Source organism: Poecilia reticulata, chromosome 8 (genome assembly GCF_904066995.2).
Source record: "Poecilia reticulata chromosome 8, P_reticulata-male-v2, whole genome shotgun sequence".
Taxonomy (NCBI): domain Eukaryota; kingdom Metazoa; phylum Chordata; class Actinopteri; order Cyprinodontiformes; family Poeciliidae; genus Poecilia; species Poecilia reticulata.
In genome coordinates, this window is record NC_088837.1 from 21,432,471 (window position 1) to 21,459,764 (window position 27,294).

The following is a 27,294-nucleotide window of genomic DNA, read 5'->3' on the forward strand; positions in this document are numbered from 1 at the left end:
TTAATTTATACTGGGGATTTTTCATGAGTAATCTGTCAATTTCATTTCCCTGGGGAATAAATATGGTGTTACACAAAGACCCGGGTACTGTTTACTAGGCTGGATAAGCTGTTTCCTTCTTTTAAGGGAACAATAGCTGCTTGTTAAAGAAACCCAACAAAACGTCTCCACAACAACCAGTAGATGATATCTATGTGCTAACTATTTTTATAAGCCTTTCATAAGGAGTTTGTCCATCTTTATTAGGACTTAGGACTATTAGGAACCATGTGCTTTTTTTGTCAAATGAGACTAAGATTGAACTTTACAGGAATAAACTCTTAAACAATGAAATGTTAGATGTTAGAAAGCACCTCAAAGCTACTATTCAGTACGGTGGAGGACTTGTGATGCTGTGGGCTTGATGGAGTTCGTCTAAATGCGAGGACATGAAAACGGGTCATTATGGGGTCTTTCGGGAGGTTATTGATCAAAAATATGCTAGCAAATTATTGCAAAAAAGATATAAGATTATCTGTTCTGGGTGCCAGTAATTTTGTAATAACAATTAATTTAATCTTGGATTATTTTTCTCCCCTTACTTAATGTGCTCAGATTAAATTGAATTTTTTTCCTCAAATATTTGGTTGTGATTATGTCGCTGCAATACATCACTTAGTTTTAAGAGTTTTCACTCATCCTTACCTGACGTTACTCAGTTTGGTGGGAAACTGTATATTAGACTTTTTTTTTTTAGGTTTTTCAAGCAAAATATTCCAGATTTTTGTTTTAAACACGTCAATAAGAAGGATCTCACTCTCTTGTCTCAGATTTTTACACAAATGGATTCCGTATATTATGGTAAAAAGTTGTGATTGCACACATACAACCTATTAAATCGCATTGCCTCTCATAGCGTTTCCTTTCCTTTCACCCCTGGTCGCCTGTTGTTGCCCCCCACGCATGTTGTGGGATGTAGTGTGGAGATTAAACATGCTGTGGGACAGGATTTTGCTTCCCTCTGCCGGGCTGCCGCTGTCTCTCTGTGGTCGGCCTTCTAATGACCGGCTTTGTTAAACCCACAGACTGACTATTTCTGGATTTGGCAGATTCCTCGTCCCAGACTGGGAATGTTTTCCGTCTCATTCTGCACTCTCAATCTGCTCAGGAAGGAATGCGCTAGAGACAAAGGAAAGTAATTAGAATTACTGCTACAACTATTTTATTTCAAGTTGTGAAATTAAATAGTTGGAGTGATACTAAAGGAATCCATGTGAGATGTCTGCATAGCGTGCTTGTGGTGGTGCTGCCCTCTGCTGTCTCGGCTCTGCACAGCTTTAAAACGCTGCTGATCTTATGCAAATATCAGGCTAGGATCCGATCGTTTCTGCCTCTAAGGAAGTGTAAACGCATGTGTGTGTGCATGTGTGTGTGCATGTGTGTGTTAAGGTTTCATATCCCTCTAAGCGAACAGAGACTATGAAACATTTGGACCTATTTGACGTGATTTATACCTTATTTTGCTGAGCAAATAATCTTCATTCATATGGTGAAAAAGTAAAGTAAATATTTATATATATCCGCCCTCAAAAATTGCATTTCCTTCTTAACTTTTAACCTCGTTTGCCTGTATGGTGTAATATCCCACAATGCCGTAGACTTTTATAAAGAACTGAAACCTGCAGCCATTAGGTCCTTCCACCTACCTGCCTCTGCTAGCTCCTGAGTAGCTTTCTCTATGGCAGCAGACGACACAGGTACTGTTTTATCTCTTAGATATTTGCATATTTCACTCCATCTGTGTGGGAGTTTTTCCTCTTATGTTCAGGTTAAAGGTATGTTTAGACACTCTGGAGAGGCTGAGGCCGGTTTTACTTTGTGAAAGTCTTTCTATGGCTTATAAAACGGCTTCAGTTACTGGTTTCATGTCTGTTTCTGATGTAGTCCAGAGTGATATGGCTGAAAAACACATTATGTCCATATCAGTAATTATTCATTAGTCTTTTGTTTTAAATATCTGAAGTATATTCACTACAGTTTCCTCTGGAGATGTTCTCGTTTTCCCCTTTCACTCCTCGCTGTTTTTGCCTGTTTTTAAGCAGTTATGAGGCACGTTGTCAAAATCTTAAACTGCTGCTGCACAAGTTACTCAGCAAGTTGTTGCTTGGCAACCAAATCATTAGTGAGTGAGTTGCTAGGTAACCAAAGAGCGAGTAAGTGAGTGAGTTAGTTAGATTCCACCAACCTTGCTTAGCTAGCCGTGAGAGGTTGAGCGGCAAAAAAGTCTTTCCTCTGCCTACGTCCCCCAGAATGCCGTGCGGTTCAGGATTGGAGTTCAGTGAAATGATTGAATATTTTATCAGCTGTTGTTGATTTATTGCCCAGTCCTAGTCTGCTGTAAAGATATCCAAAAAGGTTTAGCCTTCACACTTATTGCTGTTGAAATTGAGACTGTAAAATGATTTTCTTGTCCAGCGTCTTGACTTACTGGGCTTCTCGTGGTCCTCTTAAAACCTATCCTCACCTTTCCCAATCTAACCCCTGCATTTCCGTTTTTTTCCCTCTTTGACTCTCTTCTCTAACACCTAATCCTGTCCCTTTATCCTTCTCCAACCTCTCTTTCAAACCTCCATCTTTGCCTCCCTCCCCGCCCTCCCTGCCTCCCACAGACGAGCCAACCAGCCCGGGCGCTGATTTGCGTGCCCGCCACGTGCCGGCCTCCTCCGTCGTGTCCAGCGGCATGAGTTCAGCGCCCCCCGTGGGCACCAGCCCCGCCTCCCCCACCTTCACCTTCCCCCTCAATAGGCTCTTCTCACACGACTGCAGTGAGTGGGACTCCTCCTCGTCCCCCTTGTCGCTTAAGTCTTCGCCAAAGCATGAAGCAGGAAATTAGAGTTTTAGTCTGATTCCAGCGATGGATTTCCAAAGCATGTGTGAGATTTTACGTTCAGATATAGGGTTTTTTTTTTTAGTCTCCTATTGCTTTCTACGCTGCTTTAATTTCTCATTTCAAGCTTTTTTGAGGATTATTTAGTTTATTATTTAAGAAAAAGCAAGAACACTTGGCAGTTAGTTGCCTCATAATTAAGATTGTGATAAATTTCTTTTCAAAATAATAATTTTGATTTATTGTTGTGACGATAAATTCAAATTAATGATATTTAAACCCCTCAAAAATGTCTGCATTGGTAGTTTTACTATTTTCTCCACTGTTTATTCAATGAAAGTGTCAGTAAATACCAATACATTTGTAGAACAACAAAATATTACGATAAACCTTTTCCATATAACCCACCTATACGTAATTAATTAGCTGTCCATAAAGTGATGACTATTTACTTTATTATATAAGAAACAGTAACAATATTTGGCAGTTAGGCAATTAATTACCTCATAATTAGCAGTGGGCTTTAATTGTATCGTTTATCGTGATAAATTTCTTGTCATAAAAGGAATTTCTATTCATCGTTTTCACGATAAATTCTGATTAACGATGTTTAAAACCTCCGACAAATATCCTTATTGTCAGGATTGTTAGTTGTACTATTTTCTCCACTGTTTGTTTAAAGAAATTATCAATAAATAATGAATTCATAATAAATAAATTTGTAGCACCACAAAATATTATGATAAACCTTTGTCCATATCACCCACCTCTACTTAATTATTAGTCAATTAAGTAGAGGTAATTAACAATTTTGCAATTGTTTTAATTAATAGCTAAATTCACAGGTTCACGGTTTTATTAGAAATAGTTTTGAATTTCATGTTCAGAGCTTAAGAAACGATAAAAAGTCTTTGACAAGATGAAGTTTTTAGCAGTGCTAGAAAATCTTTGCATGTGTAATTTGTGTTTTGACGGTAATATTCCAGCTCTGCATGCTGCCAGACAGACTTACGTGTTCGATCTAGATCAGCCCAGGTTGCATGGTGCTGTTCTTTGGCTGAATTTCACAAATGCATGCCGGTTTGTGTTGACAGTGCATGCTAGAAGAAGTCCAGGGAAAGCCTTAAATCTAACCCACTGTTTTAGTTCACATCCCCAGCCGTCGATCTCCTCCACGTCACTCCCCGTTTTTAAACCCTCAACCTCCCACATCACCGTCCCCCGTCTCCTAATCCAGCGCCGTCTTTTTTTTTCGGGTGATCGGCATTACATCAACATTCTGTCTCTCTTTCTCTCTGTCTTTTTTTTCTCCTTTCTTCGTCTCCATCTCTCCATTGATTCACCCTTGCGCCGAGCAGGCAGTATTAAATCCAGTCGCCGTTCCTCCTATGTTCTAGCCATCACCACGGAGCGATCCAAGTCATGCGATGAAGGACTCAACACGTTCAGGGAGGAACGAGCCTCGTAAGTACAGGGAGGTGGGAAGAATAAGGACAACTTGATACAAATGTACATTTTTTTTATTTAACAGTGTCTTTGTTGTTTTTTTAATTGGCTTTACAGAAGGCTGCCAAAAAGAGTGAAGAGTTTCTTTGGAGATGGGGTGAGTCCTCTATATTTATATTTATTATTTTGTAATTGCAAGAGATCTGTGTGATTGGCATCAGCTCATTTTTATTTTTCTATTTGTGTTAAAATCACTCTTTAAAAAAAACAAACAGATGCTATTAACAATTATTCTGATAATTGTTAAATCTATCCATTGTTCTTACAATTAATCAGATTTTTTAAAAGATAATTTGTGTTTAAAAAAACTGAAATTATCGACATTTTTCTCATTATTTTGTTGTTTGTTATCAATGCAACTGTCTGGATTTTTAAACTTTTTTTTCTTCTTTTATTATGTGTTTATTATAGCAAAAAACTTGCGTTACGTTCATATTATTAATGTCAACTTTCTATATTTTGTTATTTTAAAAATCAAATAACCTGCTTAGGATTCCACTTACTGTAAAAAAAAAAAAAAAAAAAAAGAAAAAGAAAAAACATTGAAAATTTCCCAAATACTTATAGTTGTCAAAACAAGAAACAAAAAAAAATTAAAACTGATAAAAACAAAATACATACAATAAAGACCTTCAGGACAGAAGTTTTTGAGAATTACACAAACCCATTTTATCAAGTTGCTAGAAACGTTTCAACACACCATAAAAAGAGAATAAAATCTTGATTGTTCTGTCTGCGTTTCAGACTCTGGACATCCTTGCAACAGCAGAGGAGGTTCGCTCCAAACGCCATTCCACCTCCGAACTGGGAAACATCAATTACAGCAACATACGGCGGGAAGGATGGCTGCAATTCAAGCAAATCCTCACCGAGAAGGGAAAGGTGGGCAGCAGAGTTTGGGATTATTTTTTGGAAGTCCCGTCGCAGGAATCACTCATGTCACATCCTCTCCGAATCGCAGAAAGTCGGCAGCGGGATACGGCCGTGGAAGAGGGTGTATTCTGTCCTTCAGTGCCATTCGCTGTTCCTCTACAAAGACAAGCGGGAGGCGGTGCTCCGCGGCGCCTCGATTGAAGGCGGGGCCGAGGACGAGCAGCCAATCAGCATCCGGGGCTGCCTGGTGGACATCGCGTACAGCGAGACCAAACGCAAGCACGCCCTGCGGCTGACCACCCAGGACTTCTGCGAGTACCTGCTGCAGGCGGAGGACAGGGAGGACATGCTGGAGTGGATAAAGGTCATCAGAGAGAGCAACAAGATGGACAGCGAGGTCAGAGGGCACGTCGCTGTCAGATTTACATCTGCTCTGTGCTTTGTCTGTTCTGACTTATGGGAAATATCGCACGTTCATGTTTGTTTTCTGCAGGAGCTCGGATCCTCCAGACAGGCTCTCATCAATAAGAAGCTCAATGACTACAGAAAACAAAGGTGAGTCATCGGAGAACAGTTTCTGCTCTGCAGTCCAAGCTGAGAGACACAGTGTTGCCAATTGGAGTACTTGTGAAAATGCTTGGCTGGAATAAACAGTTTTGGGTGTGTTGTTAAAATTTGCATTGCTTTTCACAACATTTGACATATTGCCACAAAAAACACAAGTTTCATCATGTTCAAAGAGTCACATCCTTTTGGTTTTGTTCAGAATGTCATAAATGTGGCGACTATCACCAGATATACAACTTCATAAGTTTGTGTTTTGCGTCTCTGTCTCCCTCTTAAGTCCAACATCAAGTAAGCCAGATTCGTCTCCCCGGATGCACCGCATGATGCCTCCGTTCCTGCTCAATAAGACGGAAAACACAGCCGGAGCGCCGCGCTCCCCAAAACAAGACGGCAAAGGTCAGTCTGGCAGAAACAGGAAGTGGCCCTGCAGATACATCCAACAGATTCAAGAAGATTTTATTCTTTGGAGCTGAATTTTCCTCAGCTCACTTCCTCATTTTCATTATAGCTGCTGGCCAGTTTTCAGTCAATAATTCTTTAATATTCATGAGAAATTATTAGCTCCACTGTCAGATTATTTCACTTATAACATGGGAAAAAGTATTGTTTTGCTAGTTCTTTTTAAAATACATTTTCAGGAATTATTTACTTAAACAAGTTCCTATTTCTTGTTAAAAGGTTGTTTGTAAGTTAGTTTTGTCTTATTTCAAGTGTAATAAGATATTTGCACAAGAAACTAGCCTGAAAAATTCTTGCAGTGCAACATCTCCACCTTTTTTTTTTGTTGAATTACACATTCATTAGCAAAGCTGGGTACACACATTACAAATATAAAATTAAAAACATTTTCAGTGAAAATGCAGAAATTAAAGCCATATGTTCAACACTATAACATAAAATTTCTGCTGCAAGAAAAACACTGAATGCATCAAATGCAAGCAAATTTAATTTGTAAATCTCCAGTAATATTATTATGTTAATTTGTTTCCATTCTATCCGTCTCTCTGCTAATCTGGCTCTGCTTCTAATAAACATTTTGGATTGTTTGTCTATATGAGACCAAACACAAGTTTATCACTTTACTCCAGGGGATGTTTCACACGAGTTTGCCAAGCAAAAATTAAATCAATTGAACCTGAAGTTGACTGAAATCGATGAATAAAAACTTTAAAAAGTCAGAAAAACTATTGATCAAGACTTCTTTAAAAGGTAGCAAGAAAGTCTGACTTCTTAGATGAAAAATGTTAAGAAATTTGGTTTGTTTTAAAAACGTTGCACAATACTTTATGAGCTTCTGTTAATCTTAAAACAATGTGTCCAGACGAGAGCAGCCCTCCGAAGTCTCCCTGGGGAATCAACATCATGAAGAAGTCGAAGAAAGCCGGACCCAAAGCGTTTGGTGTGAGACTGGAGGAATGTCAGCCTGGTATCAACAACAAGGTGAGCCGCTCGTGACTCATTCTGCGTCTAAATCCAGTTTAGTTTTCCCTTTTCGTATCTCAGACTGCATTCTGTTTGTTTCCTTCTCAGTTTGTCCCAATGATCATTGAGTTCTGCTGCGGTTTGGTGGAGGAAATGGGCCTGGAATACACCGGGATCTACCGGGTTCCCGGGAACAACGCCATAGTCTCGCTGCTTCAGGAACAGCTCAATAAGGGCATGGACATCAACCCTGCAGAAGAGGTGAGGGAACATATGCAGGCAGAGGCTCAAGCTTCAATATGGAGAAGCTGGAAAATTTATTATATTTTCCAGGTTTGCAGAAATATTTCAAAAATATGGAGAAGATATTTTCAGACTTAATTACGTATCCTGTTGTCTAGATGTTGTGTCCTTCCTTCCCTCTTTCCCTTTCCTCCTTCTGTAATTCTATCCTTGTGCCTCACTTCTTGTCTTTTTCTTTAATCTGCCCTTCATTTATTCCTTGTGTCCTACCTCCCTTCATCCTTGCATTTTATTTTCCTCATTAATTCATTTGTTGTATCCTTTCTTCCTTTCCTTCATTGTGTCCCTCCTTTCGTCTTTCAGTTTCTTTTTGTCCTTCCTTTGCTTATTCTTTTCCTTTGTGTCCTTCCTTTCTTTCTTTTTCCTTCTTTTTTCTATTTTCACATTTCCTTATTCCTTTCCTTATTTTCTTATTGTCTTTATTCTTGTGTTGACTTTTTTCTTTCCCTCCTTATTTTGCGTCTTTGTGAATTCCTTCCTCCATTTCTTTATTGTGTCCTTCCTTTTTTCAATTTTTTTTCTCTTTCCTCGTTTCTTTCCTTATTTTCCTTTTCTTCTTTCTTGCTGTGTGTTGTCTTTTCTTTTTCATTCTTTCTTTCCCTCCTTATTTTGCGTCCTTGTGATTTCCTTCCTCCATTTCTTCCTTATATCCTTCCTTGCTTCCTCCCCTGTAGCTTTACTTTTGCCCTTCTTTTCTTGTTTTTCCTTATTTCCCTTTGCTCTTCCTCCCTCCAGTTTCTGTTTTTTCCAGGTTTCACATTTAAAGTCTTCCAACTATAGAAATATCTGCGATAAATGTCAAGTAAACTTTAGTATTTTATATTTGGGAAAAAATGTGGAAAAACTGGAGTCTGTTCAGTTTTAAATTTATCCATGTAAAATGTGTAGAAATCCTGAATGAATGAGAAACTTGAATCTCAGGGTCAGAAGATGAAATACTTTGATGTTTGTTATGTGTTGTTGTCTTTAGAGGTGGCAGGACCTCAACGTTGTTAGTAGTTTACTCAAATCCTTCTTCAGGAAGCTTCCAGAGCCTCTCTTTACCAACGGTGAGTCCACACATGTTCCAACAAGCCTGCATGGATGCCATTCTTGCAAATGTTATCAGATCATCCAACTCACTTGCTTTAATCTGTCCAACGTCTAAACAGACAAGTACAACGACTTCATTGATGCCAATCGGATGGAAAATCCATCGGAGCGACTGAAGACCATGAAGAAACTGGTTCGTCTTCACTTTTAATCTCCCAGGAATTTCAGGGAAGTTTACCGACTTGGCTGGTTCAACGGGTTCCCGTGTTTGTTGTTTTGTTGCAGATCCGAGATCTTCCAGATCACTATTATCACACTCTGAAATTCCTGATCAGCCACTTGAAGACGGTTGCAGACCACTCCGACAAAAACAAGGTGTGTCGAAAGCCGTTTTGAAATCATCACCCGCACCATTTCAGAGACCTTTGTGCTCAACTGTTGTTGTTTTTCTTTTTTCCCACCTCCTGGTGCGTTCAGATGGAGCCTCGTAACTTGGCTCTGGTGTTTGGGCCTACGTTGGTTCGAACCTCTGAGGACAACATGAAAGACATGGTCACCCACATGCCCGACCGCTACAAGATCGTTGAGACGCTCGTCCAACATGTGAGAGAAACACACACAAGTTAAAGCTGCACTATGTAACTTTTACAAAATATGTTTTTTCCGTGTCATCACGTTGTGACAGTGTAATAAGAGAGGAAATCTGTGGAAATAATTGAGCTCCTCCACCTCACTTCATTGCTATTGTTGTGGTTTGCAACCAGCGACCAATCAGATCCAGGAGGCGGGTCTTAGAGATGTCAATTAACCTCCTGTATGTGGTGCTTAAAGTACTAATGGAGGAAAAACAACTCACCGTTACAGAAAATCAATTTATCTGCTGTCGTCTGTGGCCATGCTAACTAGCCTTAGCATTGCTGGAAGTGTGGTGAACCAGCTGTAGCTTGGCAAAGAGAAAGGAAGAGGGTGATTGACAGCTCTAAGACCCACCTCCTGGCTCTGATTGGAGGATTTCTTTTTCACAGATTATCTGTCTTACTTTATACTGTCACAACGTAATGATAATTTTAACAAATATGTAAAAAGAATATATTTTTATAAAACTACAACACCTTTAAGACTTGTATGTTTCATAATGTCTTTGTAATACTGAACGTTTTTTTTCTCTGTCGCTGGTATAGTGCATCTGGTTTTTCACAGATGAGCTCGACAAGGATGAGAAGGTAGGTTTTCCAGTTGTGGCATTCACATCTACACAGAGTGCTGTGTGCAAAAGGCTACAATGTTTATTAAATGTAAAATGCCCGTTTTCCTATAATAAATGCAATTTCCATTGAGGTCTTGTTTAATATATGAATTTCAGAGCTTTTGTTTATCTGCAAAGGGTAACATTGGTACTAAAGTGGTAGCGAAACAAAACTGGTTAATTACCAATGAAAATAAAAATACAAATATAAAACATTAGAAGTAGTTATATTAAAAAAGACATAAAACAAAGACCGGAGTGCCTTGCAAATGTATTGAAACCTTTCAATGTTAGAGCCACACACTTTAATAGATTTCATCTGAATTTTATGTTATAGATCAACACAAAGTAGTGCATACCTGTAAAGTGGAAGAAAAATTAGCTCTTTTTTTTCAAAACCAAATGTTCACGTTTTTCTCCCTCCGTAGAATCTCCTCTTTTTTCCATTACAGCTGCAGGTCTCTCATGTCTCTTCCACCTTTTTACTTAGTTGTTGTTCATTCTTCTTAAAAATCTGATGCAATTTTCAAGTTTTCCCACCATTTTGCAACTAGATTTAAGTCTGAACTTGTTTCCTCTGAACCAAGGTTGGTTCAGAGGAAACAAGTTCAGACGCTGCTCTTGCTGAGTCTTTACAATCGTTGCTCTGCTGGAAGGTGAATCTGCGTCTCTGTCTTAAGTCTTTTGCCGCCTTTTTTTTTTTTCTCCAGCAAATATCTAGTTTTCCATCATCTCTGCATTCAACAGATTCTCCCACATGAGTGGTGGATCTCTGCACTTCCTCCAGAGTTACCACAAGCCTCTTGGCTCCTCTCTGGTTAATGCTCTCCTGTTAGTTTAGGTCAACATTTTTGCGTTACTTCAGTTTTACTTCACCGAAACTCTCCTAAGCTCCAGGTTAGAAGACACTTGACTCCAACTTTTAGAGTCAGGTGAATGCTTATTTTGACTTATGACAAAATAAGCAGTCATAAGTCATTGTGCTCATGACTGCTTATGTGCAGTCATAAGCACAAAGGTTAATGTAGATTTTACCACCTGTGCAGTAAATAATTACACAGGAAGGACAAGTTCAGCAGTATGTTATATCAGTTTAGTCTGATTGTTTTTATCTGTAATTTCTAAATTAACTTGAGATTAGATGAGGTTGTGTTGATTATCAGAGCAGCAACACCTTTTCTGTAACTGATTAAAAGGAGAATTGCATCATCTAAATATAAACAATAAAAGAGAAACTAAACTGTTAAATACTACGTTTGATTTTAAGCTTGTACTGTGGATAAGTCCCACTATGTGACATTCGTTTAGGCAAATTAAATTGGTGGATACACAGTTTGGGACAGCAAAACTGGGCTTCTGTTAAAGCTTAACCTGCTGCATGAGCCCAATCTTTACAAGCTAAGAGAAGATAAAAAACCAGAGATTACACAGTCAGCAGTCCAGGTAAAGAACTGTGTTAGAATCAGTCATTTAAAAAGTAAAATGTAGGGTATTCTGGGGAAAATCTGGAAGATTTTATGTTGTAAACAAAAGTCTCCATGACTCCATGCAATTCTGGGTAGATTATAAGTCCGTCCTCTATTAGCATCTGGTGAGCATCAACCAGATGCTAATATTCAGATGTTCTTCAAGGAACATACAAAATTCATATATCAGACTAAAAAATACCAAGGAAATGAATCCAGATGGCGTCATTATAAAAAATTTGTTGCACTTCTAATAAAACATTCAGCAATAAACAGCCGCTGAAGCTTGTTGTAGTTTGTTTTTATCTTCACAGAAACATGTATTTTATTTCCAAATGTAGCATATTCCAAGTGCAGCAGTTGCTATAAATAATGACTAAAAGTCTCTAGTAAATTATTGACGAGCACACTTCACCCCCGGGCTCTGGGGTGTCAGATCCTGAGTTTTATTGACTTAAAGAAACCCCTACTTTATGAATAGAAAGTTGTGTTTTTACTCTAGATTTCTACTTTGTAAAGTTAATGTCCTTCTTCATGTCTCCCCAGACACCAGTGGACACAGAGGACGTCCAACCCGCCCCCAACATCGACCACCTTCTGTCCAACATCGGCAGGACCGCTCTGCTCGGCGAGGCTTCGGGTGAGAATCATTTGAATCTAATGCTGCTTTTCCTTCCCCTTTTTGTTACATTACGAAAAGAGACTACAAAAAATAATTCAAACTGGAATGTCCAACTTTCCAAACGGAACTGGAACGCAGCATGAGAACCGAATCCTTAGATCAAAGTGTCTCTGTGTTTGACAGCATGCCTACACTTCTCTCCTTTCTGCTGATTTCTTTTTTTTTCCTTCCATGTTGCTCATCTATCACTTTCTCTCTGTGCGTTTCTGCATTTCCTTCTCTTAGCTGAGCCTGTGGAGCAGCCACTGCGGTAGGATGGGAACTCCCCTGGCAGTGTGTGTGTGTTGAGCGAGTGTGTTATTGGTGGTGATGGCTTGTGTCTCCATGGTCTCCATTTCCCTGGAAGTTGGCGTCCTCCCGGTCACTGTCAGATTGAGGTCTCTTTAAAATAAAATCCCTGCCACTTCAGTGTCGTTCCAGTTTGACTAATAAGTTAATGGGTGACTTGATGCCTCCTAAAGCTGCTGCTGTTTCTGTCTCAGAGTGTTCACTTGTCACCAGCTGCGTTTCCATTGGCTATTTTGAAAATAAATTTGATTAAAACTGCAGTATGTAACTTTAATAAAAAGTTTTTTTGACATATTTGTTGAAATTGTCACCATGTGGTGACAGAATGGTATGAGACAGATTACCTGTGAAAAAAAATCAAGCTCCTCTGTGTTCTCCCAGTGCTAACTAGAAACAACCAATCAGATCCAGGAGGCGGGTCTTAGCGCTGTCAATCATCCTCTTGATAGCACAGCCTGTACTGAGTGCTAAGACTTGTTAGCATGACGGCAGATGAACAGTTTTCCTACAACTATCAGGTGTTTCTCCACCATTAGCACATTTAGCAGTGAGTACATGAGATGATTGACAGCACTAAGAACCTCCTCCTGGTTCTGGTTGGTTATTTTTGACTGGATCAGTAGCTCAGGGTGGAGGAGCTCAATCTTTTCACAAATTATGTGACTCGTATTACGCTGTCACAACATGGTGACAGTTTTGATAAATATGTTTAAAAAAACAAATTTTTTATAGTAGTGATACTGCAGCTTTAATAGAAACATGGCAATTAAAAAAAACTTGGTTTTCGATCACTTGTGATCCTAGGATGAGGATTTTTACGTATCAAAATTGGTTTATTTTGGCAAAGCTGCAATAGAAAGACTTTTTTTCGCATCACACAAGCAACATAATCAACAACTAAATGTTGCCACAAGCTCAACCAATGAAGAAGAGGTAGGAGAATGGTGGTGTAGCATGTTTTTAAATGACTTATTCACATGTGATCTTAATTGCGATACTTATTTAATATTGACAGCATTTTGTGTGCATTTATAATGGAAACTTCAAGCTTCTGAGGAGAAACTCACTCTGACTGCAGAGCACAGCGCTCCACTCATCCTCCAGGCTTTTTTTTTTTTTTTTTTTCAAATCAATGTGGCCCCAATCATCAGGTTCCTCTAACCTCACTAGTGACTCTTACGGGACTCCAGGTTTTGCCGTTTCCCATGTGCCATTTCAAAGCTTGAGAGGTAATTCACTTCCAGGAAATTGTGTGAAGCTCCCAAATGGCAACTGTGATCCAAACCTTCCTGCTTGCACCTGAAAAAGAGCCGCAGGGCTAACAGCAATTGTTTTATTTAACAAATAAATGGCTCCTTTTTGGTAGTGCGAAAAAGGGGTGAGCACATATTTTGTGGCACTATTGATAACAATAAAAGCGACCATAACAACTATTTATATCTTCTTTCTGAACTGACATACAAATATTGCTTTTGAAGGACAAAATCAATTTTTTAATATGTTTCTTTAGGACATTAATCACATAAAGAAGTGTGATTTGCATCACTAAACTGCAACAGTAAGTGCATTTAATCATATTTTCAATATTTAACAAATAAGTGGACAAAATAGAAAAACTAACAATTTGAACAATGCTAACACCTTCGGGGGGTTTTCAAGCATCCTTAACTGGAATTTATCATGACAACGATTCTTATTATGATAAAATAATTATCATGCATTTATATAATGGCTTTTAAAAGTGGTGTATGACAGTAGTAATAAAATATATTGTAAGTACTGCTTAATAAATGTAAAAATTTTAATTTATAAAATATAGTAACTCTTTTAGACCCATTTCGGGGGTATTTGTGAATTCATATATTCTTATCAAACTCCTAATTATTAGCCATAAAACTCGTCAATTTGCAGATTGTTCTGTGGAGCGTAACAAACATATTTGGAAGCAAATACAGAATGAGAAGCCAAAATATATAGGTGCGATGCTCAGTGGCGCAAAAAGTGGGTATGCAGGGTATGCAACGCATAGGGGCGCAGCACCAGAGGGGGCGCCAAAACCCCGTCTGGAGGGGGCGGCGCGCCGATGGTGTTTTCCCATACACTTCAGCGCGCCTTATGCTCCTTCACCTCGCGCACATAACGAGGTAAATGTAGCGAGTTTTACCCTTCACGTATCGTCGCCTCAGGGGTTGGGGAGCGGGCCAATCTATGTTTTCGCATCCACCTGAATAATGTGTAGTTGCAACACTGGCGATGCTGCGACCTGCTGTCGGCTGGCATTTGCAAAGCAAAACAATCTGGAAGCAGCATTTATTGTCCTGGGTGCTGATTGGCTGTTTCCCCAAGAGCCGAGATAAGAAAAACTAGGAATATTAAGTTTTGCAATAGTTCTAGGATTGTTTCCATCGTGTATATTAAGGTACATTTGGAGTTTGAACTATTAAAATAGGCTGTTATTAGTATTCTAGAGGGGGTTTCAAGTATTGGTTTGATTGCATCTATTCTGTGGTTCTGGTCCCTAAACCCTAGAAATACCAGGGACTCCTCTGGACATTGCAAATATAAAATTAAATTAAAAAGAAAATGGAAATGTTTTCTTGATTCTGGATTTATTTTAACATCTTGGGTTTCATTTTTGTCTCACAAACATGCAACCTAAAAGTAATCTGCTGGGGTTTTTTTTCCATTGGAACCTAATAGGTTATATTAAGCCATATAAACTTACTGCACCCCATCAGGAAACTGGTGATAAAATAAAACATTTCAGAAAGCAGGTAGTCAAAACACTGAAAAATGTAACATGCAGACCCTTCAGACTCCAGAGATTAGAAACTTAGTCTGAAGTATTTACATCCTAATTATTATTTTTGATTTAAGCTATAAAAGCACAAAAGTTTTTAGTTATGTGCATTACTGAATTTTCAGCCTGCTCTGCCAATATAAAATCAAATCAGGTCTTTGCTGATGGTGTGAGATCATTTTGTTGGAAACGTTCATGCCGTTTTGAGCAGGTAACTCTGCCACCTAGGGGCGGTTCGCACAAACTGCATCAAGTCTGTTATCCTTTTGTAGCCTAACTATAATAATAATATATTTGCAATTTTATTTCCTGCTATAATTTCCCATGAGGTCATGACATTTATGACAGGCTAGACCAATAATTTCATTTTTTGAGATCAGAAGATTAATGTCAGAATGCTGAGGAAAAAAGTCAAAATTATTATATATATATATATTTTTTTGTGGCCCTATTATGATATTCTTCATTCAACAAAAAACATTTGGTTGTACTTTTTCCCACCTGATAAATGTTTTAAAATCTGCTCATTCCTTCTGAAGCCTTGTTTGTGTGTCTGTGTTTGTGAGGAAATGTGTTTCCCCGCTTCCTTCCCTGTCGATGATTGGTGCCATCAGTGTTTGCTGTGGTTCCTAATGCACTCTCTCCTCCCAACTCCAGCCGCTGCTTCCCCTCAAATCATTGTCTTTCCCTCCAAATGCTTGCGTCTGTAAACCGGTGTGTTTGCTCTGGGTTCTGACATGATGAGAGGACACAGTGGAAGTTCACAACTCCACATGAACTTCTATTTATTTTGTTCTGTGCAAAAAGTTGCGAGTCTTTCCTTATTTCTTTAGATTTTGCTTCCAATGAGTCAGATTTTAAAGCTTTCTTGAGGAAATGGAAGTGGAAACTTGTATGAAATCATCCCAAAAGTCCCTCGGAGTGGAAGGAAAACTTCTTACCAAGATTATTTTTCAAATATTATAATAAAATCTGACTCATTTGAAGAGCAGTATTTAAAAATAAAGGATGACTCGTGTTGCAGCTCTGTGCTGCTGAAGCGACCTCTGTGTCCTCCACCATGACCGACCGCTTTGACTTGTTCACTTTTTAACTTCTGACATCTTCATTTCTTCTTCCACAGACTCAACCAACAGTGACTCAGCTAAATCAAAGGTAACATCTCTCAAACACATGCATGACGGTTTATTAAGCGCAACGTTTCTGGCCCAAAATTTACACAAACTGGTATTTTTGGGATTTATTTATTTAAGATTGCTTTCTTTAAACTTCTGACCTGAACTGTGATGTAAGACAGAAAGTTTGTCAGGGTAACAGCAGCATTTCCTCCTGTTTCAGGGATCATGGGGGTCAAAGAAAGACCTCACCGCCAAGGACTTCCTGGCTCTGTCCATCATGTCCGCCGTCACAGGCCGCAAGCGAAGGAAGCGCCACCTCGCCCGCCGCGTTGGAAGCAGCACCGATGACGACTCCGAGCACGAACCGGTGAAAGCGGGGCACCTTGGGATGGAGGAGGAAGAGGAGGCAGAGTCGCCAGGAGGAGACACTGCTCCTCGAGCTGAGGGAGAAGAGGACGAGGAGGAGGAAGACGACGACGACGATGAGGAGGAGGAGGAGGAAGTTGTAGCAGGTGGAGAGAAAGAGGAGGCAGACGAGGAAGTGGTAGCCGTTGTTCCCAGTCGGCCGTGCTGTAAAGAGGAAGAGGAGGCAGGAGGAAGGCAGACAGCTATTTTGTTGCAGGACGAGGCGGTGCAGGCGGAGGAGGCGAAGGGCCCGTCGTGGAGAGCGCCAGAGGACGCTCGCTCCATTGTCTCCGGCTACTCCACCCTTTCCACGTTAGGGCGAAGCTTGGGGTCAGAGGGCAGGGGCGACGATGCCGACGACGAGCACAGCGAGCTGGTGAGCGAGACGGACAACGAGAGCGGCTTCGTCTCGCGCTCCCTAACCCAGGAGAGGCCCAGCAAAGAACCGACGACGCCCACGAACCAGCCGTCATCGGCACCTCGCAGCTTCCTCTACTCCCAGTGCAAACCGCCGCTCCTCTCGCCCATGAACCTCCTCACCCCGGCAGCGCCGGCCGTTAACTCAGCCGACTCTGTCGAGAGGAGCGAAGGAGGAGCGCGCTCCAACACGCCTTCCTCTTCCTCCTCCTCCAACGCTCACAGACTCTACTCACGGCCTTCCTTCAACTCCCACAAGCTGATCCAATGCGACACTCTGGCCAGAAAGAAACTGAAGTCGGAGAAGTCCAAAGTCCGCTCCCTGGACCTGCCGGAGTTCCAGGTTGAGGGGACCGGCTCCGGGTCCGACAGCGCACCAAAACCGAAGCGAGACCCCTCCAGAACGAACGCTTCCTCCGGCAGCAGCCAGGAGAGCTTGCGCCTGTCCCGGCCGAGACCCGCCCTGCCGCCCAGCGAAGCCGCCTCCTTCACCCCCACCGGCCCGGGCGGCAGGTCTCTGGCCGAGCACGTCCGGGCTCGCCTGCTGGGCTCCGCCGACGACCTGCGCAGCGTGGGGCTGCGAAAACCTCCATCACCCGAAACGCGGAGGAAGAAACGAGCGTGGCGGAGACACACCGTGGTGGCCTCACCCACCGAGACGTCCGACAAGAGACCCCCGCTGAGCGTCAATGAGTTCCCGCTCTCCCCCGCCAACCAAAACCAGGTGAAAACTCAAGGAGCAGACAGCCTGGACCACGAACCAGTTACACGCCAAGCCCCCACCTCCAGATTCCACCAGTACCTGTGAAAACCTCCAGGTGCTATTCATTTTGGCATGGCAAGGGGAACCCCAGTGTTGCCAAAGCTTTAGGGGTTTTTTTCTTAGCTTTTTTATTATTTAAAAAACTTTCCTGTGCATAGAAGATACAATATGGTGCAATCCACATATTAACCCATGCGCACCAGATGCTATGTGTTGCACACGAGATAGTATGTGATGCGCATCATGCTGTGTCTCGTGCACTTATTAGTCTAATTTTATTTTGTTCTTCAATGTCCCTTTAGGGGCTTCGTATAAGACATAAACAAAACTCATTGTTAACGCCAAAAATCCACAATTTAGTAAAAACAGGCATCCCTTCCTTCCCGACTCACAGGAGAGATGCTCTCAATTGGTCACAGGAGGGCGCTGTTGTGCAGCTTTGCTCTGGTTGAGAAAAAAATGGTGCTTCTAGCTAATTCAGCTTAATGGTAAATGTTACAAAAACTATCATGCAACAGGAGTAAATTCAGCAGATTTCCTTTTATCCTGCTACCAGTCTTCCTGACCTCGCTCACTGTAAAACTCCCGTTTTTAGTCCGACACAAGGACACAGATGTCTGTCTCTACTTGTTAATAACGTCTATGAGTGTTTGTGCAGAAATGATCACGTTTTGTAGCATTTTGTACAAAGCCTTGTTAAGTTAACCTATGTAAATATAAATGTTTGTTTTCACCTGTGAGTTGTTTTTTTTTTAGTTATTTTTATATGGTTTACAAAACGTGCACAGAGTGCAGTCATTTCTTTCAAGAAGTTACTTGAAATGTTTCCCTTAATATATTATTTTTTTTGTTTATATTCAATATATATTATATATTTTGTATTAAAGTAAAAAATAAAAACAGTACTTTTATTGTTCAGTGAACCTCTTGAGCGTACCTGTTGGAGGGAGATAAACACGACTAAAGCTGATCCTTATTTCTCCATAGATGGCCTTTCTGATTCACAGCACTGTGCAGACTACCTTTATCTCCTGAGATACTGACTTTTCAATGAAAGCGATCTACTTTAAACAAACATCCATCAAATAAACTATCTGGGGATTGCACGTAGCAAGTCCAGCAGATCCCTTTGGGAGCGTTTGCAGGCACATCGGCACGCCGACGGCTGAGCTCATCGTTGTTTTCGCGTTACCTCAGATCTCACATTTTCACCTTTTTAGTTTGGGATCTTTTTTCAGCCCATCCCCACTGAGCATTCATCTGTCGGCGCAGTTTTTACCTTGGGGGGGGATGTGTGTGGCTGGGAGTTTTCCATAAGGTCAGGTTCTTAATGAATCCTAACTGACTGGTTGAAATGGTACAATGGAGAAACTGAAAACAGGTCTGTGGAAAGTGTCCCCCGCTTCACTCATTTATTCCGTTTCTCCTTTTTGTTGCAGCTGAAATTTGATAATAGAAAACGTGTAGCATCATAGATAACCTGAGAAAACACAAGAAGCAGCTTTTATATGATGGTTTGATTTATTGAAGGGAAAAAGTATTAAATCCTCCACCTTAGTTACACCATAAAACAGGGTAATTAATCCTGCTTTGGTCCAGTTTCTGTAACCCTGAAGAAATCATTTTAAACTAAAAGTAGAAACAGATATTTAAAAAAAGCAACTTGCTCTGACCCAACAAAGTTTTTGACATCTATCAGTCTGGAAATCCATTTCTCAGCCTGTGGGACTGCAGTGAATCACAATAAGAGCTGCGAAGCACAAATGACGACTTGAAATGAACCTCCACCGGAGTGGCTGACCTACCAAAAATTAGTCCAAGAAGACATTTATGACTCATCCAGGAGGTCACAAAGGAACCAAGAATAACATTTATAGCACTGCAGGTGTCTCAGTTAAATTCAGTGTTCATGATTTAATACGAAAGAGGCTAAATTACTGGGCGTCACTCCAAGACAGACGCTCCCATCCAAAAACAACACAAAGATGATTCCCAAAACATTTCTGAAAACGAGTGGAACTGTTTGGACTTCCTTAGAGTAGCATAAATTTATCCGACAGTCAAATACGGGGGTGGTGGTGTGATGATCTGGGCCAAATTTTGCTCTCTGGGGATTAAATTTTTTAAAATATTGCCAAACTGATTTGGGTTGCTCTTTTCTATGAATAAATTAAATCCTCATTCAAACAGTTGAGATGGTAAGAAAGTCACCTTCAAAACTGCTTTTTGTATTTAATTTGTACCATAACATAAAACATCCAAATGTGACCAAAAAAACGAAGAAATGTGTAAGATGGGGAACTTTTTCACAAAACTGTATAATAAAGTCTTATGTTATGTGTTAAACCATCATAAAGAACCACAAACAACTTCTCTGACCAAATATTCCAGTGAAGAATGATAAAGTTCTAGTTTTTTCTTACCTCGAGATTCTTCTACAAGTGCCTGATTTTCTGGAATGTGTTGTTTCTGCGGTGCCATGCGCAGGTCTTGTCTTTTTTTTTTTTTTGTATTATTTCATTTTGTTGTATCTGGATCCCCTCCTTTCTCCCGACGTGGCTGACCGACCCAAAGACGTGTACATTATTAAACTCCGAGTGGAAAACTAAAAAGCACACTTCAAGCCAAGGACGCATCTATGCACTCCCTTCGCCTTCAACAAGAGGCGCTTATAACAGCTGTTACTAATGCTGCTAAGACGAAGGAAACAATAAAAGGCATAGAAATCCCTCAGCTGCTTCTGCTTCGCCCCTGAAACAAACTGAGGTCATGTGAACATGGTACACCCAACATGTCCCACCCTAAAACCACATTCGGTCATGCCAGATGATATCAAATTTCCTAAAGGTGAACAAACCTCATCTGTTGTTGTGTGATGTACTGAAATGTGATTTTATCTAATGTTTATTGTTGTATTTTAAAACTAAATTGTTTTGTACATACCTTAATATGTAACATACTGTATTGTGTACATTTGGAATTGATTTTGACTATAACTGATGACTAAAAACAAGAAAGAAAAAAAAAAAAAAAGCTTGTCCGCCTGAAATTATTTCCCTTGTGGCTGTTTGCTTCAAAGAAAAAGGTATATGATGTAAATAAACAGAAATATGTTTAAAAGAGAAGTTGTGTTGGGTTTTTGTTGAATGTCGCCCCCTGGAGGCGGCAAATGAATAAAGCGGTCCTTTTTTTCAGTCTTAATGTTTGCTTCTGCACAAAAAGGAAACGGCATCCAAATCTTTGAGGCCACTTCCCGTTAAATGCTGCGGTTACAAATGTATGCAGTCAGAAGTGCAAATGCACTTTGATAGTAGGAACATGCACAAATTAACTTTAGATTTGGTTCCTTTGGGAACATTAATCGATTTCTTCCTGCACTGTCCCAATGTGAAATCATTACAAAGGGAGAAAAAAAAGCCTCGTTATCAAAAGCATCAAACAGCTGCTTTCAGAGACTGCTTCCTGTATCTTCTAGGATCAAACTTTGCAACAAGACACCTTTAATCAAAACTTTTTTATTATTATTTGAACCAATTATAACACACAACTGTCAAAATGGTAAGTCTGGAGTTTGCTTTTGCAAAAAGAAAAACAAAAAAGGTATTGGCAAGCTGCTCTACTTTGCCGTTATTTCTTATTTGATTTCTGGAGAGGAAATTAGATTTTTTTTTTTTTTTTTTGAAACATGGAAGAGTTTGTCAGCAGATATTCCTATAAAGTTGTACTGGAAAAACAGAAACCTGGTATTGTTAAACATCTTTTTTTATATATATATTTATATATATAAAAATGGAGAATATTCATATTGAAATATTTACATCTCCTGAAGAAAATTTAACAGGACAGCTTACAGCCCAAATGAAAAAGAAACGTCATGTTGGTTATTGCATCGCCGTGCAACGACTTTCTTTGTCCAGACAACAGACTGATTACAGAAACTGATAAAAAAAAATAATTAGAAGAAAAAGAACAGTAGTCCAGTTTTTTTTTTCCCCACCTTCTTGAATCGTTTGAGTTTTTTTTCTTTTTTCAATTCATAGCGACCTGCCCACTCTCCTTGGTGGGCTGACTCTGGAGGAGCAGCTCGGTGTTCTCGGCTCTCAGTCTCTCCAGCTCCAGTTCCAACTCCCGGAGTCGGACCTGGGGGTTCTCCGCGGCGGCCCCGGGCTCCACGGCGCGCCGCAGCCGGTTGTTCTCCTCCTCCAGCCGGGACATGCACTTCTCCAGCTCCAGGTACTCCTGCACCAGCTCTTGTTTTGTCATGTTCTGCAGACTCTCGACGTGGTACATCTCGTAGGTTTCGGAAAAGTCCCGCTGGAGGTACTCTCCACCTGCGTTCCCGGGCCTCCCGATGCCGTCGCTGCCGCCTCCTCCGCTGCCGTCGTCGTCGTCTTCCTCCTCGTTGTCGAAGAGGTCCTCCTCGCTTCCAGTGTCCTCCATGCGACCGCCGACCCCAGAGAGCCGCCGGACCCCGGTTTCTGTGTTGAGGTCGGGCTCCTCTCGGTCGTGCTCGTCCATCAGGAACTGGGTGGTGTTATAGGGCGCGACGGGGAGCCCCTTGGCGAACATCTCCTCCCTCATCCGCGAAGCTCTCACGGTCTCCCGCTCCTCCAGGGCTTTCTTCTCCTCCCATGAAAGTTTGTTGTAAGGCTTCCAGTGGCGTTTCTTCTTCGAGGTCCTGCGTCTGTGTCTCTTTTTGCCCAGACGTCCTTCCAAGCCAGTGTCGGAGTCGATGAGTAAATTCTCCACTCCCGACCGGTTCAAAGTCTCCTGCAGCGGGCAGTGTTCGCCTTTTTTCCCGCGTCGCTTGTGATCACAATCGGGTGAAGCGTCGGAATCGGTTGTTTTGTGAGGCTCGGTAGCATTCGGGTACTTGGAGAGCTCGTTTCCGGCTGCTGAAGCGGGACACACCTCCCTCCGTCCGCCTTTCATTTGCCATAACTTGTCTGTGTTGATATCCTCGCAGTCCTCCGCCTGACGCTGATGCTTCTCCGCTCTCTGGCGCCCCCTCTCGCCGTTCTGCGGTCCTCCACGGTTGTTGGCTGGGAGATGCTCCAAAGCGTCCCCGCTACTCTCACCTGATGGACTGCCTGAAGTTACCATGCGATGGGTCTGCTCCGCTGGCTCCGTCATCCTGATTATATCCTTCTTATTGGTTCCGTTTTAGCACATCTTAGAGCATGTCCATGCCCAAAAGGCAGAAATTCAAAGTTCGTTAAAAGATGAAAAAAGTATTGTTTTTTTTTTTTTTTTTAGAAAAAAATAAGATTTCCAGAAAGACTTAAAATGTCTAAAAAAAGTTCACTTTCACGTCTGGAAACAAACTTCCGAATAAGTAAACACTTGTTACTCCTCCAAGGATTTGTCAGAGCAACTGTCGCTAACTACCATTAACTGTTTCAGTGCTGTCAAAGGCCGCCGTCACTCAGAGACTGCGTTTCACCGTCACAACTGTGTCCAGTGTGCTACAGAAGAAGAGGGAGTCCGTGTTTATATAGCAGCTCCGCCTCTCTCTGTGCGCATGCCTCTCCTTGTTACGTCTACTGAATTCTGGGATATGCTGTTCTCCTTACAGTAGAGCTAATGCCTGAGACGTTCTCTCTAAACTACATAGTCCACAAGTCTGCCGTAACTGATGAGATTTTTAACCAATGAGAGAGTACAATCATTCGCCCAAAAAAGACCACCCTCCTTTTTGTTGATTGGGCTGCAGGAAAACTTTGCTGTTGCTAAGCTCAACTAATTTTCTGATTGGACAGCATATACTGTCAATCAAAAGAGCGCGAGCTACATTAAAAAAGCAGTCCCGGGCATTTTTATGGGCACTACTATTTACAAAGAAAGGGGTAATAAGTAGATGTTTTGATTTAGAAACTGGTTTTAATATTCTAAAATAGTTTAGATATTTACCAGAACTGAGTAATCGTATATTCTACTCCGAAATCTGCGACGCACAATTATTTGGAGTCGAAAACGTCAAGAAGTAATTGAGTAATAAAATGTAAGCCCCCTGTATTGCAACGAATATGAAGCGGTCCTTACACAAAATGTAGTCCGCTTTCAGTGTTAATGTAAAATAATAACAATAAAGCAATCTACTCTCTAAATTAAATAATTTTAAACGGATATATAAATAAAGATACATGGCTTTTGTGTGCTACTAGTATGATTTGTGAGCTCGTTTTAGCATTACGTGTTGTGCGGAGTGATATGCCGTAAGGCTGGAGCTTTGGGGGTGAACACTTAAACCAGCGTAAACAAACGACATTTATTGTGAAGCCGCCGCTACGGTCACACTCCCGAACCCCTCGTTGTCAAAGGGTGGGTCAGGCGATCTCACACCTGCTTAATAATGCTGCTATCATCGACGAAATGGTGTAGATCCGTTTTTTGGCAGCCCCAAATGTACAGTGTTTTTACACCGTTGCTTTAAAAGCTAAGGATAAGTTGGCTAACGTTAGCTGTTAACGTTAGTTAGCGAACGGAGCGCTGCGTGGTGTTGCTCGAAAACACTGCATCCTTTCCATAATATTGTGAAATCACTCGAACCAAAAATAATTAATCCGAAGCGTGGATATGACAGTCCCGAACGGGAAATAATTCCTGACAGGGGCATATTTGAAGAAAACGTGACGTTCTGCATAAAGCTAGACTAGCTAAAGCTAACTAGCTCGCTCCACGGTGCTATCTTGTCATAATCCAAGTGAATAAAACAGAAATACTAATGTTAAGTAACATTTTATAAAGCGTGTGCTCTGATTCTGTCCATGGTAGTCTATTAAAATTTAACCAGCAACATAAATGATTGTATTTACTCCTCAGCTGACTAGGCCAACGTGCTTTCATTGGCTCCGTTTAATTCCTGGACTAACACAATTCCCGTGCAAGTTTTCCATTACATCGTTATCTTTAGTTTAATAAATTTAAGGTTTGCTGCGTCTTTTTAAAGCAATACAGATCACAACCTGTACTACATTATAAGCAAACTGGGAATAACTGATGTTTGTATTAAACGGCCGCCCATCAACTTCGATTAACTGCTGTTGCTTCAGGAAGTAGTCGGCACCAGATCTTTGCTTTAGTTCTCGGATAGTTAAACGTGTACATGGCACTTTCCTAATATTTTACAGTTTAAACTGCCATATAGCCCCTTTATCTGCTTTTGCACAAATATAAAATTAATCTACACAGGTGCAAATAGACAAACCATGCACTGGAGTTTTATCTTGATTTTTTTGTGTTTCACATTTTTTCAGATAAACATAAATTTAATGTGTTTGAATTCATTGTTGAGTTCACAACACTGCATTTATCTTCAACTCTAAATGCTTAGCTAATACATCCACATATTTTTATAGTACCCTCACAGCTTCCATAAACTATTTAGCTTTCATTAAAAAGGAGAAATGGGTTATTTGCCGTGTGACCTTTTACAGGGAGTCACTGGGAGTTATTGGTTTCCTCCAAACTGTGCCTGTAAACACCAGGAATCCAATGGCTCCCAAACAACACACAGGCCAACTACTTCTACTAATAGAAACAGGCCCAGTTTCACCCTTGGCGAATAAGCAAGCTGAACTGTGAATTCTTTTGAGGAAGAGGAGGTACACTGCTGTTAATGTGAAACCCTGACGACTGGTAAGACTGGGAAACCATTCCAGAGCTGCCCCCATATTCCTCAAATCAAGGAGCAGGAGCTGCAGCTACACAGCCCAAGCTGCTCCTGCACAGATCACAGCCTCTGAGGATTAGCAGGCATGACTTAATCTCACACTCAGTCTAACCTGGTTATTGCTGCTATTGAGCAGAGATAAAAGATATTAAATCATGTAATTTGAGGCAAAATACATAAAGGGGTTCAAAAAGACAGGAAGTGCAGATGTACTTTTTTTTTGTGTGCAATTCAAAAACCGATCCCGAGGCTGCATCACGTTAAAGAAAAACATTACCTCAAACATTGTACCTCCCAACTCCCCAAACCTGCTTTTTGTGTGTAGTTGTGTCGTTATGTTTGTTCTCCTGGATAGATCATATTCTTTCTCCAAGTTTCCCAGCTGCTCTGTGTTATAACACACACAAAATATTAATAATCTAATCAATGTTCATATAGTATGAAGAAGAACACTCACTTTCAGTTTAATGGATCACAACAAACGCATGCACAATGTATTGCATGCACTGAAGGTAGTTAAAGCTTTAGGGAATTTTTTTTTGAAGTTGTGCAAATGATACAAATCACCAACAGATGGCGCTTCTGCCCCATTTACTGATGAATTAAAGCGGTGTTATCTTTTTTTATTATGGCTTTCAAAATAAAAGCTTGATTACTGTAAAAGGGAAATCCACATTACGGGATTATATCGCATTCAAAATAAAGGTCGCAGATTATCTTTAGAATACCACATAATGTTTGCTTATTGTATATTAAATCATGTTCACTTCCTAGTTCCACATTTTTTGTGTTTAATAATCTTTTTTCAATACATCTTTAATTATGTCCTATCATTATAAAGTTTTGGCAGAGTTTATTTTTACATCTTTGAATGCTGTGGAGCTATTTTTTTAGCATTTCAATATTCAGTATATCAATGCAATACTTATATCCTTATTTTTCAAAATGTGTATGTTATTAATCCATAACAAGTAAACAAAATGCCAAAAAAAAATCACAAAACACTACATTCGTTTTATGATTTTTAACATATTTAGTATATCAATGCAATATACTAAATATGTTAAAAAATGTCCTAATTTTATCCCTCAAAATTACCAATACAAAAATATTGTGTGAAACACTTTTGTAAACTTAATTTTTTAGTTGAAACAAATTCTATAATGTGTAGCAAAAAATAATAGAAATGTTTTCATTTTTATTTTATTTCAAACAAGTTTTAAAAAAACAATAGAACAAACAATCAGTATGACAGAGAAAAACATGTGCATAGATAACCAAGAACAAAGTAATTTCTCGTTTTTATAGTAGTAGTGTCTCCGGTACTTTGTATGTTGGCCCCAGTTTGAATAAATCACATATACACACAAAGAAACGTTTTTACATCAGCACAGTCCGTGTTCTACATATGACATTGTGCCATTCATCATCTTACAAGGACATTATTTTTTACCACGACCACCGGAGCTGTGGTAGACCTTGTGGCAGTTCCTGTCCACAATGACGCACAGAGGAAGTTTGCATGCCTCACACATGAAGGGAGTAGATCTTTTACAAATCCTGCACCTTCTGCGCCCCTCAGTTGTTTTCTTCGACCCAGTTGCCCCCTCGACGATTGCAACAGGCAAATGGTCATAGCTCGTCTTCTGGACTGTTGGTGAGACTCCACAGAGCTCAGTTGTCAGCTGCTCAAAAAATTGCTGGTGTGTCAATGCCCGCTCCTTCAGTCTACCACACATCTCTTTGTGAAGTAGATAGCTGTTTGTAACAGCAATATCTATGAAATGGTGCAGGACCGTCATGTACCACTTTCTGCTCTTTCGCCGTGAAGAGTAGGAGCCAATCAGCTGGTCTGACAAGTCCACTCC

The 27,294-nt window shown here is 40.5% G+C and overlaps 2 protein-coding genes across 14 annotated transcripts in view; one reads left to right on the forward strand and one right to left on the reverse strand.

The window, feature by feature from the left end:
- arhgap23a (Rho GTPase activating protein 23a) overlaps positions 1–18,487 on the forward strand; it is a 78,283-nt gene extending 59,796 nt beyond the window's left edge. For 6 of the 13 annotated variants that reach the window (XM_008416963.3, XM_008416958.3, XM_008416952.3 and 3 more), the window contains 17 exons: positions 2,649–2,804; positions 4,225–4,330; positions 4,421–4,469; positions 5,117–5,254; positions 5,334–5,642; positions 5,739–5,800; positions 6,090–6,208; positions 7,134–7,252; positions 7,343–7,495; positions 8,508–8,586; positions 8,689–8,762; positions 8,855–8,944; positions 9,047–9,172; positions 9,751–9,792; positions 11,828–11,921; positions 16,175–16,206; positions 16,390–18,487. In XM_008416963.3, coding sequence (XP_008415185.2) covers positions 2,649–2,804; positions 4,225–4,330; positions 4,421–4,469; positions 5,117–5,254; positions 5,334–5,642; positions 5,739–5,800; positions 6,090–6,208; positions 7,134–7,252; positions 7,343–7,495; positions 8,508–8,586; positions 8,689–8,762; positions 8,855–8,944; positions 9,047–9,172; positions 9,751–9,792; positions 11,828–11,921; positions 16,175–16,206; positions 16,390–17,799 — 3,158 coding nt within the window. In that variant the 3' untranslated portion in view covers positions 17,800–18,487. The remainder of the gene's footprint in view (positions 1–2,648; positions 2,805–4,224; positions 4,331–4,420; positions 4,470–5,116; positions 5,255–5,333; positions 5,643–5,738; positions 5,801–6,089; positions 6,209–7,133; positions 7,253–7,342; positions 7,496–8,507; positions 8,587–8,688; positions 8,763–8,854; positions 8,945–9,046; positions 9,173–9,750; positions 9,793–11,827; positions 11,922–16,174; positions 16,207–16,389) is intronic. The other 7 variants (XM_008416953.3, XM_008416954.3, XM_008416955.3 and 4 more) reach the window with 7 other exon arrangements.
- A 1,757-nt stretch (positions 18,488–20,244) lies between these two features.
- Positions 20,245–23,209, reverse strand: hexim1 (HEXIM P-TEFb complex subunit 1). The gene has a single exon (XM_008416951.3). The coding sequence runs from the start codon at positions 22,885–22,887 to the stop codon at positions 21,784–21,786; it is 1,104 nt and encodes a 367-aa protein (XP_008415173.1). The 5' UTR covers positions 22,888–23,209; the 3' UTR covers positions 20,245–21,783.
- Between the last annotated feature and the right edge of the window lie 4,085 nt (positions 23,210–27,294).

Bases quoted from the DNA above. Each gene is read 5' to 3' on its own strand.
- hexim1 (XM_008416951.3), bottom strand. From the start codon at position 22,887: ATGACGGAGCCAGCGGAGCAGACCCATCGCATGGTAACTTCAGGCAGT.